The sequence below is a fragment of the Hemitrygon akajei genome, unplaced genomic scaffold (genome assembly GCF_048418815.1).
Source record: "Hemitrygon akajei unplaced genomic scaffold, sHemAka1.3 Scf000055, whole genome shotgun sequence".
Lineage (NCBI taxonomy): Eukaryota > Metazoa > Chordata > Chondrichthyes > Myliobatiformes > Dasyatidae > Hemitrygon > Hemitrygon akajei.
The window spans coordinates 6,653,471-6,668,194 of NW_027331941.1; the positions used below are offsets into that span (position 1 = coordinate 6,653,471).

At 45.8% G+C, this 14,724-nt stretch overlaps 1 protein-coding gene across 1 annotated transcript; it reads right to left on the minus strand.

Annotated features, from left to right (window-relative positions):
* Window positions 1-3,647: 3,647 nt before the first annotated feature.
* On the minus strand, window positions 3,648-14,417 carry LOC140721431 (erythroblast NAD(P)(+)--arginine ADP-ribosyltransferase-like). Its single transcript, XM_073036253.1, has 3 exons — window positions 14,294-14,417; window positions 5,597-5,769; window positions 3,648-4,886 (listed from the first exon to the last, which is right to left on the minus strand). Exons 2-3 carry the CDS (start codon window positions 5,655-5,657, stop codon window positions 4,063-4,065), a joined length of 885 nt encoding a protein of 294 aa, XP_072892354.1. The 5' UTR covers window positions 5,658-5,769; window positions 14,294-14,417; the 3' UTR covers window positions 3,648-4,062.
* Between the last annotated feature and the right edge of the window lie 307 nt (window positions 14,418-14,724).

The following is a 14,724-nucleotide window of genomic DNA, read 5'->3' on the forward strand; positions in this document are numbered from 1 at the left end:
CACCTCACACCGTCCAGATTGATCTCCATCTCTGCACTTCCTTCTTTCTCACGGCTTCCGTCTTTTCTTTCTCGTCCCTATGACGTGCCTGGGCCGGGAACGTCGAGTCTTTGTTCCCTTCCATAGATGCTGAGTTCTTCCAGCATTTTGTGCGTGTCGCTGTGTATTTACCTCATCCACAAGCTCTCTGGTAATTATGATGTTATATCGATTTATCTACTTTCCAGTTATAATCCCACCAACCACCCCCGCCTCTATTTCTCCATTTCCCACACGAGTTACCTTGTGACTACTCCTCGTCTACTCTCACCTTCTCCCCACTCTGGTTACCCGATGACCACTGCTTTTCACCTCACCTCCCCTTTACACTTCATTGGCTGCCCTCTTCCTTTGTTTTATCTTGTGATCCACGGCCCTGTCCCATTAGACTCCCTGCATCTTCAACCCTTCACCTCTTCCAACTGTCACCTTCTTGATTTACGTCACCTATGACAGCCACCTTAAATGTCACCAGTTCCTGCCTCTCAACTGTTCAGTTTGTACAGATCACACCCCCGCCCCTTTGTTTTCTTGCATCGGGTGGTGTGAAGTAGATAGTGCCAGTCGGCTTGCGGGTACTGGGCAAAGACCCTGCTGCTGTGTATTGTGATTTGTTGACTCTTTACGGCAAAGTTGGTGTGCACGAGCGCCCTCTGCTGCCGTGGCCATATGTGCCCCGTTTTGTTTTGAACACAGAAATTTATTGGACAGCGTTCTTGCGAATGAGGGACTGTCTTTGTCCCCAAGTAGACGTCCGTGAAGGGAAATGTTTTTCTTGGATAATCCGGTTGAAAGTGATTACTGTCACCCGTCTCCCGTCACCTGAATAGTCCCCTGAATAACCGGTCTGAGATAAATCGTGGCTGGGTACATGGGTAGATATGAGGCATTCTACTTTTCCTGGTAGGTCCACTGTCCGCAGGGTGAATACTCGTGATAGGCTCACGATAGATTTGGATGCTATTGCTCGCGACTGACCGTCTACCATCACTTTTTGTTCACTCACCCCGTGGTTCTCTATTAGCTGGTACGAAACCTCGGTCTCTAAACAAACCGGCAATTGATATTAACTTACAAACATGCTTGTGACGGGCAGATAAAAAAAAGACAAATTCAGTAAACGGATGGCAATTAATTGAGACTTTATATTTCTTATTTTTATATATGTTCAGAGTCTACCCGTATTCGTGACAATGTTAAAGCGGAATAAGCTTTTACAGACCTTGGAATGTACGATTCGAATTTATCAGCATGTTCTAGATTGTCAAATCGATAATAGATAACATTAAAAATGGCAATTAAAAATCTGCCAAATAGCAAGCACATTAATCTCCAGGTAGCGGCGTCCTCTTTAAACATGTAGCTACATACCCAAGTTAACCCTAAATAAAGCAATGGCAGGCATGGTCGAGAGATTCAGTTGTTATTCAGACCAAGCATCAGAAAGGGGAAGAAATGTGAGATAAGTGACTTTCATTGTGAAATTATTGCTGGTGCCTGAAGATATGGTTTGTGTAAGTCAGAACCTGTTGATCCCCTGAGATTTTAGGACTCCCGTGGTTGCAGAAAATTGTGCAAAGCACAGACGCACATGAAAGCCCACCCCGCCACACACACACACACACACACACACACACACACACACACACACACACACACACACTCACACACACACACACACACACACACACACACACACTCACACACACACACACACACACACACACACACACACACACACACACACACACACACACACAGACACACAGACACACACACACACACACACACACACACACACACACACACACACACACACACACACACATCGAAAATCTAATTTACGACGGCTGTCTGTGCTAAAATGCGATAGAAACTGAAATAACATCGGGACTTTGATCTAGTCTCAGGATTCTGCCTCGCCTCTCGCTGTGTATTGACCAGCCTCCTCAGAGCTCCCAAAATACATTCGCCTGCACTTCTCTCGATTACATTTCATCAGCGCCGTAAAAACAACAGTGGTGTGAGATAATAAAATCTGAGCGCAAAAAGACCTCGGGTTTTGCAGCGGATGGGCTGCCACACAGCAGGAGGACACAAACATGCACTCGATGGTCTCTTTATTCGATACAAGATGAACGGAATACAATGCCAACTGAGTGCATCGTCTTCCCATCAGTTACACGCTTAAAACAAAACAAAAATAAAACTGCAATTGGATATTCTATCTCTGTGATGCATTTGCAGTGGCCGAGTCAACAAGCTTGAAGCCTGTCCAGTTCACTCTCCTTAAACCAGTGTGAGTTCCAATTTTGCCGCAGGACGATATTGCGCGATAAATGAGACACGCCGCAAAAAGCAGGTGAAATGTAATCGGGAAGAGTAGGAGTGTGTGTGTGTGTGTGTGTGTGTGTGTGTGTGTGTGTGTGTGTGTGTGTGTGTGTGTGTGTGTGTGTGTGTGTGTGTGTGTGTGTGTGTGTACGTGTGCGTATGTGTGTGTGTGTGTGCGTGTGCGTGTGCGTGTGTGTGTGTGCGTGTGTGTGTGTGGAGGTGGTTGTGAGGACTGAGGACAATAAGCAGCGAGAGACAAATTCCTGGAAGTAGATCAGATTGCAGATGTACACGGACGTTAAAAGTTAACACTTAGGTAGCTACCGTGGTTAAGACAGCAAGTGAGATGTTCTCCTTAGCAGTCGGACCTTAGAAGGCAGGAGATGTGTCAGATATACCGTACACAGCCGAGTTTTATAGAAACATAGGAAACGTACAGAACAATACTGGCCCTTCCGCCCACAAATCTGTGCCGAACCTTAGAACTACCTGGTCTTACCCTTAGCCCTCTTTGTTTCCATTAGCCATCCTGGAGTCAGCTTGAAAATCCCTATCGTTTGCACCTCCCCCACTGCCGCCGGCAGCCCATTTCACGCACTCACCACTCTCTGCGTAAAGAATCAAACAAACCCTGAGATCTCCTCTGTACCTGCTTCCAAGCACCTTTAAACTATGTCCTCACGTTCTAGCCATTTCAGCCCAGGGAAGTTGCCTCTGACTATCCACATAACCAATTCCTGTCATCATCTTATAAGGATGTCCTCACCGGTTTACAGAAACACAGAAACATAGAAAACCTACAGCACAATACAGGCCCTTGAGCCCAAAAAGCTGTGCCGAGCACGTCCTTACCTTAGAAATTACCAGGCTGTCCAGTAGCTCTCTACTTCTCTCACCGCACTCTGAGTAAAAAACTTACCCCTGACAACTCCTCTGTACCTACTCCTCAGCACCGTAAACCTGTGTTCTCTTGTGGCAACCATTTCAGCCTCTGACTATCCACACGGTCAATGCCTCTCATCATCTTATTCACGTCTATCAGGTCACCTCTCATCCTCCGCCGCTCCAAGGAGAAAAGGCCGAGTTCACTCAAACTGTCTTCCGAATACATGCTCCCCAATCCAGGCAACATTCTTGTAAATCTACTCTGCACACTTTCTATGGTTTCCACGGCCTTCCTGTAGTGAGGCGACCAGAACTGAGCACAGTACTCCAAATAGGGTCAGAGCAGCGTCCGATATAGCTGCAACATTTCCTCTCGGCTCAAAAATCCCACGACTGATGAAGGCTAATGCACTGTATGCCTTCGTAACCACAGAGTCAACTTAAGCAGCAGCTTTGAGCGTCATATGGACTCGGACCCCAAGATCCCTCTGATCCTCCACACTACCAAGAGTTTTACTATTAATACTATATTCTGCCATCATATTTGGCCTCCCAAAATGAACCACCTCACACTTATCCGGGTTGAACTCCAACTGCCACTTCTCAACCCAGTTTCCCTGAGGCACCTGTTTTGGGAATTCAGACACAATCTGACGATGGTTCTGGGACAGGAAATGTTTGACTACCTTTTGCTCTACGCGGTGGCTGCTCTTTTGCGAATCTGTTAATTAACCCACCCTCCTCCCCCATACGCTATAGTAATCTGAGCTGAAGCACGAACCGGGGATCGAGCATTCCGCCCGCACATTACAGCGAAATGTGAAGCAACAGCGCCAGGATGGACAACCACGCCATTGGAAAAATGGCGGTCCCCTCACACCGCAGAACAATCATCTCGCCTTTACTGCCCCTCTCCACCCTTACCCGGATCTCAGCCTTCCCGTCCGTGTGGAGAGAAATATCAACTCCGTCAGCACGCGGTTGGTAACATGTGATTATGAACGCTTCATATGGCGGAATCAGAACCTCTTCCTCATAGGGGATAGCCGAGTAATTTTGTATCTGGGCACCGTACTGAGAGAAAATTGTAAACACTGTTTTTCTGCCGAATCCCCCCTCCCCTTGTTTGCAAGAGGACGAAGCAAAATAGCCAAATTTCATTCTGGATCCCACCTTACCAATGGACCTTATTTTCATTCCTCTGTAGGTCGGCTGGGGTGGTTTACCCAACTCCTCTCTCAGTCTCTCGAGGGCAATGGATAGAAGGTACTGGAAACTTTTGAAGGGAAATTTCTCCGCGTACACCGTGTCGTTGGTGCCGTACAACCTCAGTGCCGCATTGAACTGGCTGTAGAATGGGGTCTCAAGCGTATAGGCAATTATGGCCACCACGTGTTGTTCTTTGAGCCCCCTGGGCACTGGGACCTTGCTCAGCCGCGGGTCGTTTTTTCGTTTCTTAACTGCCTCCGTCCACGCTTCGTCAAGCACACTATTAATTTCACGCTCCTTTGCGAGATATTCGATGGCCAACATGTCGGATTCGTCGCTCTGGGTGTAGACGTAAGCGGCAGAGTTCTCCATCATGCTCAGTATGATGACGTCACCCCCACTGTTCGAAGCTTTCCCCCGACCTGGAAACGGATAGAAACTTGGAATCAGAGATCAGCGTTATGCAGAAGTGTTCAACGAGACAGGACGTTATTCGTTTGACCGTGTGTGTATTGGGGCGGCAGGGGGTGGGGGGCGGGGAGGAGGGAGAGACACAGGTGATATCTCGAGTTTTCTCAACTTAAGAGGGCCATAAAGAGCGCGACAGCCCACAGTCCTTTCCCGAGCTCTGGTGCATCATGAAGAACAAGGTTTGGGGTTGAAGGCGATTTAATGGGAAACCGCGCGGGAAATTGGATTTTGGGCCCCCACCTGCACCAACCCCATCTTCTAGCAGTTCAGCGGTAGATACCGATGCCTGGATGATTCAGCTCTGCGTCTGGACACTTCCTGAATGATGTTCGGAAATCTGCTTCCTCTGCTGATCCCAGATATAGTCAGTATCGGAACACGATATGGATCCGACCTGGATTTTACCAACATTTAGAAATATGTTCCCAACTGGATTGCAAAAGTTGCGATTTCGCTTCTTAAAAACTGGAACTATTAAGGGGTCTGTTTAACTGTGATTTAGTGGAACGTATTCCTTGCAATACCTGGAAATACGGGCCACACCTCTTTCAGGATCCAGCTTTTGAATAAGGGTCAGTGGTAAAGTAAGGCCACTGTGCATAATCGTTTGCAAATTTCACAAATTCTTACCCGTGGTCTTTAATTTAAAATAGAGACTTACTCAGATGGCACGTGGTAGAAACGAGGATCAGAATCCATGAAAATAGTCGTGTTGTCTCCATTCTCCGAAAAAGGATTATCTCGTTCCCTGCTTAGGACGGAAGCAACGATGGAATTGTCCTATTCCTTCTTGATACACCCGCTGGCAAAGTGATTCTTGCTCTCAGATAAGACCTGCATAACGATAACACAGAAACTACAGAATAATGAGTTCAGTGTGCCGCAGTAGATATTTGAATGCGTTGTCCAGTTCCTTTGAAGCCCCTAATCCCATCGTGGTCCCATCCATCCCTCCCTCCTTCTCTCTCTCTCTCTTATATCTGTCTATCTCTTCTGTGTCTCCGTTACTTCCCTTCTTTCTATCTCTCTCTGTACCTCTGTCTGTCTCTCTGCCTGTATCTGTCTCTCTTTCTCTTTCTCTCCCCCTCTGTTCCCCTCTCTCGCTTCCATCTCTCTTTCTGTGTCTCTATTGCTTTCTCTCACTTTCTCCTGTAACGAGATCTGAAGGATTATTCTACAGTGGACTGTTCCTTGAAAAGAGAGAGAGACAGAGCTAACAGCGTGTGTGCTATGTCAGAGAGAGAGGAACAGGTAGCCTGTGAGCTGCCTTCGAAACTGAATGGCGGAGCTATATGATGGACAGTTTGTGTTCCGCACTGAGATATATACAAGGTCAGTTGACTTTTTAATCAGACACACACCAGACACACAAGACGAACAGGAGACACACGACTCCAGAGGCAAGGAGGACTCTAGTGAGCTTTGTGTGCCCACGACAAGGGTGGGATTTTTGATCACAGTGTGGACAAAGGGGTGACCGGTGGGGAGCGGTCGGTGTGTTTAACCCTGGTCTGGAGTTGCTAACTCCACAACAGAAGACGACATCCCCTTTACTGTGTTTGCTGAAGGTAAAGTACTTACTGAGGCTGAGTTTCTATGCTGTTACTTTCTCTCTCTGAATAGATAAAAATAGAAGGTTGATTAACTGGAGTCTTATCTCACAAGAGTATGACATGGCAAAAACCAACGTGAGAGGTACAGACAATGTTATAACAGACTGTTCGTCTGGATGTTAAGTTAAAGATTGTAATGCTGTGCCATGTTACCTGATAATTACGCATGTATTGCTTCAAGCTGTATAATCGATAGTTAAGACGAAGTTTTGCTGGTTCATCAAAAAATTTTCTAAAAGGAGAGTGGTGTCATGAGATCTGAAGGATTATTCTAAAGTGGACTGTTCCTTTAAAAGAGTGAGAGGAAGCGAACAGCGTGTGTGCTATTTCCGAGAAAGAGAGAGGATTTGTCACGAACAACCGGCCGATACTTATGCAGAGGAGAAATCTGCATATGCTGGAAAGCCAAGCAAAACACACACACACACACACACACACACACACACAGAGTAATTTATTTATTTATTTATAATTTATTTATTTATACAGATACATATACTCGTTTTATGTAACATTGCTAAGTCTGAGGATAATTAGTTGGTGGCAGAACCAACCCCGGTGCCGTTGGCTGATGCTAAGAGGGATGTAGTGTTGGAAATTGCTCGCAATTTCAAGTTAACGTCAACACTCGCATGAAGAAGGCTCAGACACAACTGTTAATAGCACAGCCTTATGTAGATGAGGGGAAATTCGAAGAGGAGGGTGTTGGAAATGTTTGCTGAAGGTAAAGTACTTACAGAGGCCGAGGTTCTATGCTGAGCTGGGGAAGCCTGGGAAACATATTTACTCACCTATGTGTGTGTATATATATATATATATACACACATTGCTTTCTGTCTCTCTCGCTCTGTGTGTGTCTGGTTGTGTGTGTGCGTGTGAGTGCGTGTGTGTGTGTGTGTGTGTGTGTGTCTGTGTGTGTGTGTGTGTGTGTGGCCGTTGTCCTATTCCAGAAAAACCGCAGCAGGAGCAGTCACTGGCATAATCATTCCCTGAAACATTTTCTGCGCCCTTCCAACGGCAGATAAGAAGCACAAATCTGTTCAAAATACGCGCAGCGCCAGCCGGAGTTAGGGGCATGAAGAGTCTGCGGGTTGAGAGACTGACAGATAAAGAGAGGTGAAGTGGGACAGACATAATTACAGCGAGAGAGGAGGTGAGTTTGTGCATATTATATACTCACCCTCCTTGACGTCACACAGCTTCCTCCGCCGGAAGGCATGTCTGCCAGCCAGGCTTCCCCTTAATCACCCTAATACCTGCCATTACTGTACTTCCTGCCTGTGGACATCAAACTTTCCAACTCCCCCCTCCGAGTGCTAGACAGCCTGAGCCAATAAGCTGGTCCTGGAGTAATATCCACTTGGCATAATTTACTTACTATTATTTAATTATTTATGGTTTTATATTGCTATATTTCTGCACTATTATTGGTTGGTGCGACTGTAACGAAACCCAATTTCCCTCGGGATCAATAGAATATGTCTGTCTGTCTGTCCGTCTGTCCATGCCATTCGTTTTTCTTTTGGATACAAACTTCCTCAAGAACATCCTGAGCTTCCTATGCCGAGCGGAGTCTGAACTTCCCTTTCTCTGTAACCGCACTAGCTTTGCCTTGGTTTGTTTATGCTGGCCTCAGATCCGAGCGTTACCCTGCGGCATTGTTCGAAGGGCTGGGAGGGGCGACACCACGCTGTGTCCCAGTAAATAAATAAATGAAGTTAGAGTGGGCACAGTGCAGTTGCAGTACTCCCCGCCTTTCAGCACATCGACACGGTCTGCCGTGACGGGAAATTTGTCACGAACAACCGGTCGATACTTATGCAGAAGAGAAATCTGCATATGCTGGAAAGCCTAGCAACACACACACACACACACACACACACACGCACACGCACACGCACACGCACACGCACACGCACGCGCACACGCACGCGCACGCGCACGCACACGCACACGCACACGCACACACACACACACACACACATATACACACACACACACACACACACACACACACACACACACACACACACACACACACACACACACACACACACACACACACACACACACACACACACACACACACACACACCTGGATGAACTCAACAGGCCGGGCAGCATCAATGGGAAATAGTACAGAGTCTTAAGCTGGGGTGAGGGTAAGAAGATGAGACGGGGGGAGGAAGAAACACAAGGTTGCGGGTAAATGGTGAAAAGGGGTGAAACACAGAGATGTGAATTCGACAGGTGGATTAGACAAGGAGCCTGAGAAAAGGATAGAGGGGCGCCCTTTCAAAACAGAGTTGCGAAGAAATTTGTTTAGCCAAAGAGTGGTGTTGCTGTGAAGGCCAGGTCGTTGGGTGTATTTAAGGCACAGATTGATAAGTTCTTGATGGAGACGGCATCAAAGGTTACGTGGAGAAGGCCGGGAACTGGTGTTGAGGAGGAGTAAAGTATCAGCCATGATTGAATGGCGGAGCAGACTCGATGGGCCAGATGGCCTAATTCTGCTCCTATGTCTTATGGGCTGATGGTCTTTTGGAAGTCTGACAGGAAAGGACAGAAGAGCATGGACAATGGGAAGGAAGAGGAACACCAGACAGGCGGTTAAGGAGATTAGGTGAAGAGGGAAATTGGAATGGGGAATGGTAAGGGAGTGATGGGGCATTTACAGGAAGTTCAAGAAATCGATGTCCATGCCAACAGACTGTTGAAGATTAAGCAGACGGAATATGAGGTGTTGCTCCTCCAGCCTGAGTGTGAGCTTATCGCAACAGTAAAGGAAGCCACGGAGTGACGTGGGGGAATGGGAATGGGAATCAGAATTTAAATAGCTGGCCACTGGGAGATCCAGCTTTCTTTCAGATTATAGTATCTTTGTCTTGTTTGCGTTTAGCGGAGGTCAGGCTGGCCGAGCATTACGCCCTCATTAACCTGAATTTTTTTTGTGGTTTATTTTTGTCTAATATTTGGGAGTTGAGTGCGAATTCCTCCCAGCCCTCGGATGTATTTAAAAGGGCAATGCTATCCGTTGAGTAATGCGTCGATGGTAATCTTAGATTGGAGTGTTTCTGGCTTCGGTTTTAGTTTTCCCTGCATTTGGGTTATTCAATGTTTGATTTAGTTTATCTGTCTAATTAAACTCTAAGTTTAACTCTATCATTCCGAGTCTCCATGTTTTCGTGCGCATGTATCCGAACATAAACCTTGACAAATATGGCATCCACCAACAATGACCCCCAACATCCTAGCCATAATTTATTTTCGCGCCTGCTGCTAGGAAGGAGATAATGAACCTTAAATCCGACACCAGCAAGCTTACGGAAAATTGTTATTGCTAAAGCACCAGGCTCACTTTACAAACTTTGTGCAATGTCCAGGAGCTGATAGTAGCACCGAAGGTTAAGGATCCTTTCGGGAACAGTGATCACGATATGATCGAGTTCACTTTGACCTTTGAGAAGAAGAAACTACAAAACAGTGTGTCGATATTTCAGTGGATTAAAGGAAATTACAATGACATGAGAGCGGAACTGGCCAAAGTTGACTGGAAAGGGACACTAGCAGGTAGGACAGCAGAATGGCAAAGGCTGGAGTTGCTGCAAATAAAAAACAATGAGGAAGTGCAAGACAGATATAATCCAAATCAGAAGAAATTTTTGAATGGATGAAAGACACTACAGTGGCTGGCGGTGAAGTCAGAGCCAAAGAGCAAAAGAGAGGGCTAAACCTGGTGGGAAGATAGAGGATTGGGAACCTTTGAACAACTTGCAGCAGAAAACTAAGAAGGTCATTCGGAAGGAAAAGATGAGCGTCAGGGAAGTGAAGTATTTTGACTGACAATTGTAACTGAAAAGGTGTTCAGGAAGCTAAATGGTGGATAAATCTCCTGTACTTGATGGAATGCACGCTTACATTCTGAAGAGAGTAGCAGGAGAGATTGCGAAAGCAATAACAATGATCTTTCAAGAATCGACATCTTCAACGTTGTATCGAATGGCTGGAAATTTGCAAATGTTACTCCGCTATTTTGTTGGAATCGATTGCTGGGGGTGGGATTAAGGCGTACCTGGGGGCATACGTCATGGTAGGCCAAAGCCAGCATAGTTTACTGAAAGGAAAATCCAGCCTGACAACCATACTGAATATTTTGAGGAAATTACAAGCAGGGTAGAGAAAGGAGATGTAGTAGATGTGATATACTTGGATTTTCAGAGCGCCTTTGACAAGGTACCGAACGTGACGTTGCTTAGCAAGATAAAAGCCCACAGAATTACAGGGGAGTTACTAGCATGGCTGGAGCATTGGCTGATCTGCTGAAAAGAGACTGTGGGAATAAAGGGATTCTATTCTGGCTGGCTGCCAGTTACCAGTGGAACTCCACAGGGGTCGGTGTGGGGACCGCTGCTTTTCACGATGTATGTCAATTATTTGGACTATGGGATTAATGGATTTGTGGCTAAATTTGCCGATGAATCAAAGATAGTTAGGCGAGTGGGTAGTGTTGAGGAAACAGAGAGTCTTCAGAGAGAATTAGATGGTTAGGGGTTTAGGCAAAGAAGTGGCAAGTGAAATACAAAGTTGAAAACTATTACTATTACTATTAGATGCAGACTATTACTTAGCTGCACAGAGAATTCAAAATGTAGAGAAAAAAAGGGTCTTGGGAGTTCTTGTGTAAGATACCCTAAAGGTTAACCTCCAGACTGAGTCGGTGGTGATGAAGGCGAATGCAATGTTGGCGTTCATTTACGAGATATACAATATAAGAGCGTTAATGTGATGTTTTGGCTCTATAAGGCACTCATGAGTCCACACTTGGAGTATTGTGTGCAGTTTTGGGCTCCGTAGTTTAGAAAGGATATACTGACATTGGAGAGGGTTCAGAGAAGATTCACGAAAATTATTCCAGGAATGAAAGGGTTACCGTATGGGGAACCTCTGACAGCTCTTGGGCTGTTTTCCCTGGAGTTCGAGAAAATGAGGGGGGATCTCATAGAAACATTTCGAATGTGAAAAGACCTGAACAGATTCGATATGGCAAAGTTTTTTTTCCCCATGGTAGGGTAGTCTAGAACAAGAGGGCAAGACTTCATGATTGAAGAACATCCATTTAGAGCAGAGATGCTGAGACATTACCAGTCAGAGGGTGTTAAATCTATGGAATTTGTTGCCACTAGAGGCTATAAAGGCCACGTCATTGGGAATTTTTTTAAGGCAGAGATATATATATATAGGTTCTTGATTAACCAGGGCACTAAAGGGTATGGGGAGAACATAGGGGAGTGGGAATGACTGTAAGGATTGGATCGGCTCATGATTGAATGGTGGAGCAGACTAGATGGGCCGAATGGCCTACTTCTGTTCCTATATCTTATGGTTTCATCTTACGTCCTTACACTCCAATACTGAATTGATACCACGCCGATGAAATTCACTGCCCAGGACTCCATAACTCATGTTATCAAAATTTATTACCTATGTATTTTAATTATTGTTACTTTTTTTAAAAAACTTTTTTTAATTGTGTTTTCAAATAGTTACAGAATAAAAGTGTGTGAAAAAGAAAATATGTGTTACCCATCCCCCCTCCCCTTAACCCCTCCCCCTAACATTCCTATTGAAAAAAAGAAGAAAAAAAGAAAGAAAGAAAAAAAAAAAGGATATTGAAAGATCCCCACATGCTCCATGGAGTTCGTAATAACTTTAGTATATATATATATTTATTTCTTTCCCCAAGTAACCAATTATTTCATCTTCGGAGCACCTATATATTTAATCCTGTCTTTTGTAAATAAGGGCGCTGGTCTTGTTCTAAAATTCAACCTTTTCGGACAAATTTAAGAGTTTTATTGGAACAAATTATTGGAATACAACTTCCACATAATCTAATTATTGTTACTTTATTATTTTTCAATTTTTGTGTTTATATCCTTTGGTGTCTCTTTCAGCTTCTTTGTTTGCCCGTCTTTCAGCAGTTTTTCATAGATTGTTTTTTTTCTCTCTCTCTATTTACTGTGAATACCCGCAACATAACGAAACTCGGGTTAGTATGTGGTGTCATCACTGAGCTTTGGTTCACTTAAATTTACATTGAAATTTGAACTTATCAACTGTTCCTCGCAATCCTGTTTGCATTATTAGCCGGCTGTCGGCCCGAACTCCCTGGTCCCGAAATACCGCGAGGAGAAGTGAACTGCACAAGACTGCAGACATCTCGTATCTCTTCATCACTATAACAATGACTTGCCTTATGTTTCTTCTGTTTGTCTTCCTTGCTCGCTCACTCCGTTCACTCTTACCCCGTTCCTTCTGCCTCCCTTCCCTGATTATCTCTGCTCCTTCTCTTGCTTATCTTGGCGCACCTATCAATGTCTTCTATCAATGTTCCCCTTTACTACAAGCCCCTCTCATTCCCACTCTTCTTTGCCCTGACTGCACAGCTCACCCCCGCCTCCCCCGCTATCATTTCGGACTTCCCTTCTCAACCTACCCAGGAAGTTACACCACGAAGCCCTAAACACCTGCTAGCCGTGGAAGTCTAAGTCTGACTGTCTCCCCGTCCGATCCCGTGAGCCGCCGGGCACGGTTGCGCAGCCGACAGCTGCAGCCTCTCATTCTCAAACACACTGGCCATAGAACAGATATTCATTCATTCCGGAGGTTGTGAGCGAAGGGAGTCGGAATGTCTGTAGCTCTGTTTGATCTGATCCCTTTGTGTTAATGAGTAAGCGAGCAAGCTTATGAGAGGCATAGCTGGAGTGGATCGCCAGGACCTGTTTCCCAGGGAACGAGCAGAGGGCATATGTACAAAGTTAAGGGAGGAAAGTTTAGGGAAGACATCAGGGGTAAGTGTTTTACACAGAGGGTGGTGTGTGCCTGGAATGACTTGCCGGGGATGGTGGTGGAAGCTAAAACATTAGGGGTATTTATGTGCCTCTTTCGCAGGCACATGGATGAATGAAAAACAGAGAGTTACGGGGGAATGTGGGTTCAGTACTTTTTTAAAGGAATATATGTGTCGGCACAACATCGAGGGCCGAAGGGCCTGTACTGTGCTGTCGTATTCTAATGTCCAGTGTCTAGTTCTTTTCTGACTGTCTCCTGTTGTTTCAATCCTCCGCTGTGGTGGAATGATTTCTGCCTCACAGTTCGCAGATCCATTCACCCCTTCCACCGGGACTTTGAACCCTGTCCGCCCATGTCTAATTACGCCCAAACATTTCTATATTAATTTTACTCGTGTTCTCTCCCCTGTTGGACCGTGTGAGCCAATTCACAGTCAGTTTAAGTTGCGAAGCCGTTCCGCTTTGACGGGCCTCTCCGTGACAGCTTATACCCGAGCAGTACCCCACGGGAACAGGCCCTTCGTCCCAGAATGTTCAGAAAACCGAAAGACATTAGTGATCAAACTTCCAACTCAATCAACATCTTCTGCTTTCATAATGTCTACATCCTCCCACTGGCTCACACTTCTGTGCCTGTCAAACAGCTCTTCTAATTCCCGAATGCCTCAGTCTCTACGACCACCCCAGGCAGCGCAGTCCAGGCACTCTGTATCAATAACTTGCCGATCACATCTCTTTGAAATTATACTCTCTCACCTTAATTGCGTGAACTCGGGGATGGGACATGTCAACCCTCGGGGTGGGGGGGGGGAGTAGAAAAAGATACTGCCTTCTTACTTATCTGTCTCCCTTCATTCATCAACTGTACGAGTTTGGCAAACACGCTGTACTCACTCAGTCCACTCTTCCAATTTATAACATCGAAGGAGGGAACCTGCCGTTGGCCAGACGACGTCTCCTTTCCTTTTCCAGCCTCTGGCATGGGAGCTCCTTCTTGCGATGGGTGATCTCCGGAGTTCTCCGGGCTTTGCATTCGAACTTCCTGATTTTAAAACACTCCTTATGAGTTCAAATGACGCAATTCAGTATTGCTGGTACGAAGTCACCTGACCAGCCTGAAACACTCTCCGATTGGATGCGGTGGGACGTTAACCCATTCCACCCCTTTGCTGAATTGATTAGCTCCGTTGAACCTCGCCCAAACCAGTAAACCCGGTCAACAAGCCACTGAGCCGAGATAATGAGATCACTTCAGCAAACCCGCCATTGTCCTCAGGTCTCTGGAATGGAGAACTAATTAATACTTTGCTTCTGCTGAGACAGTT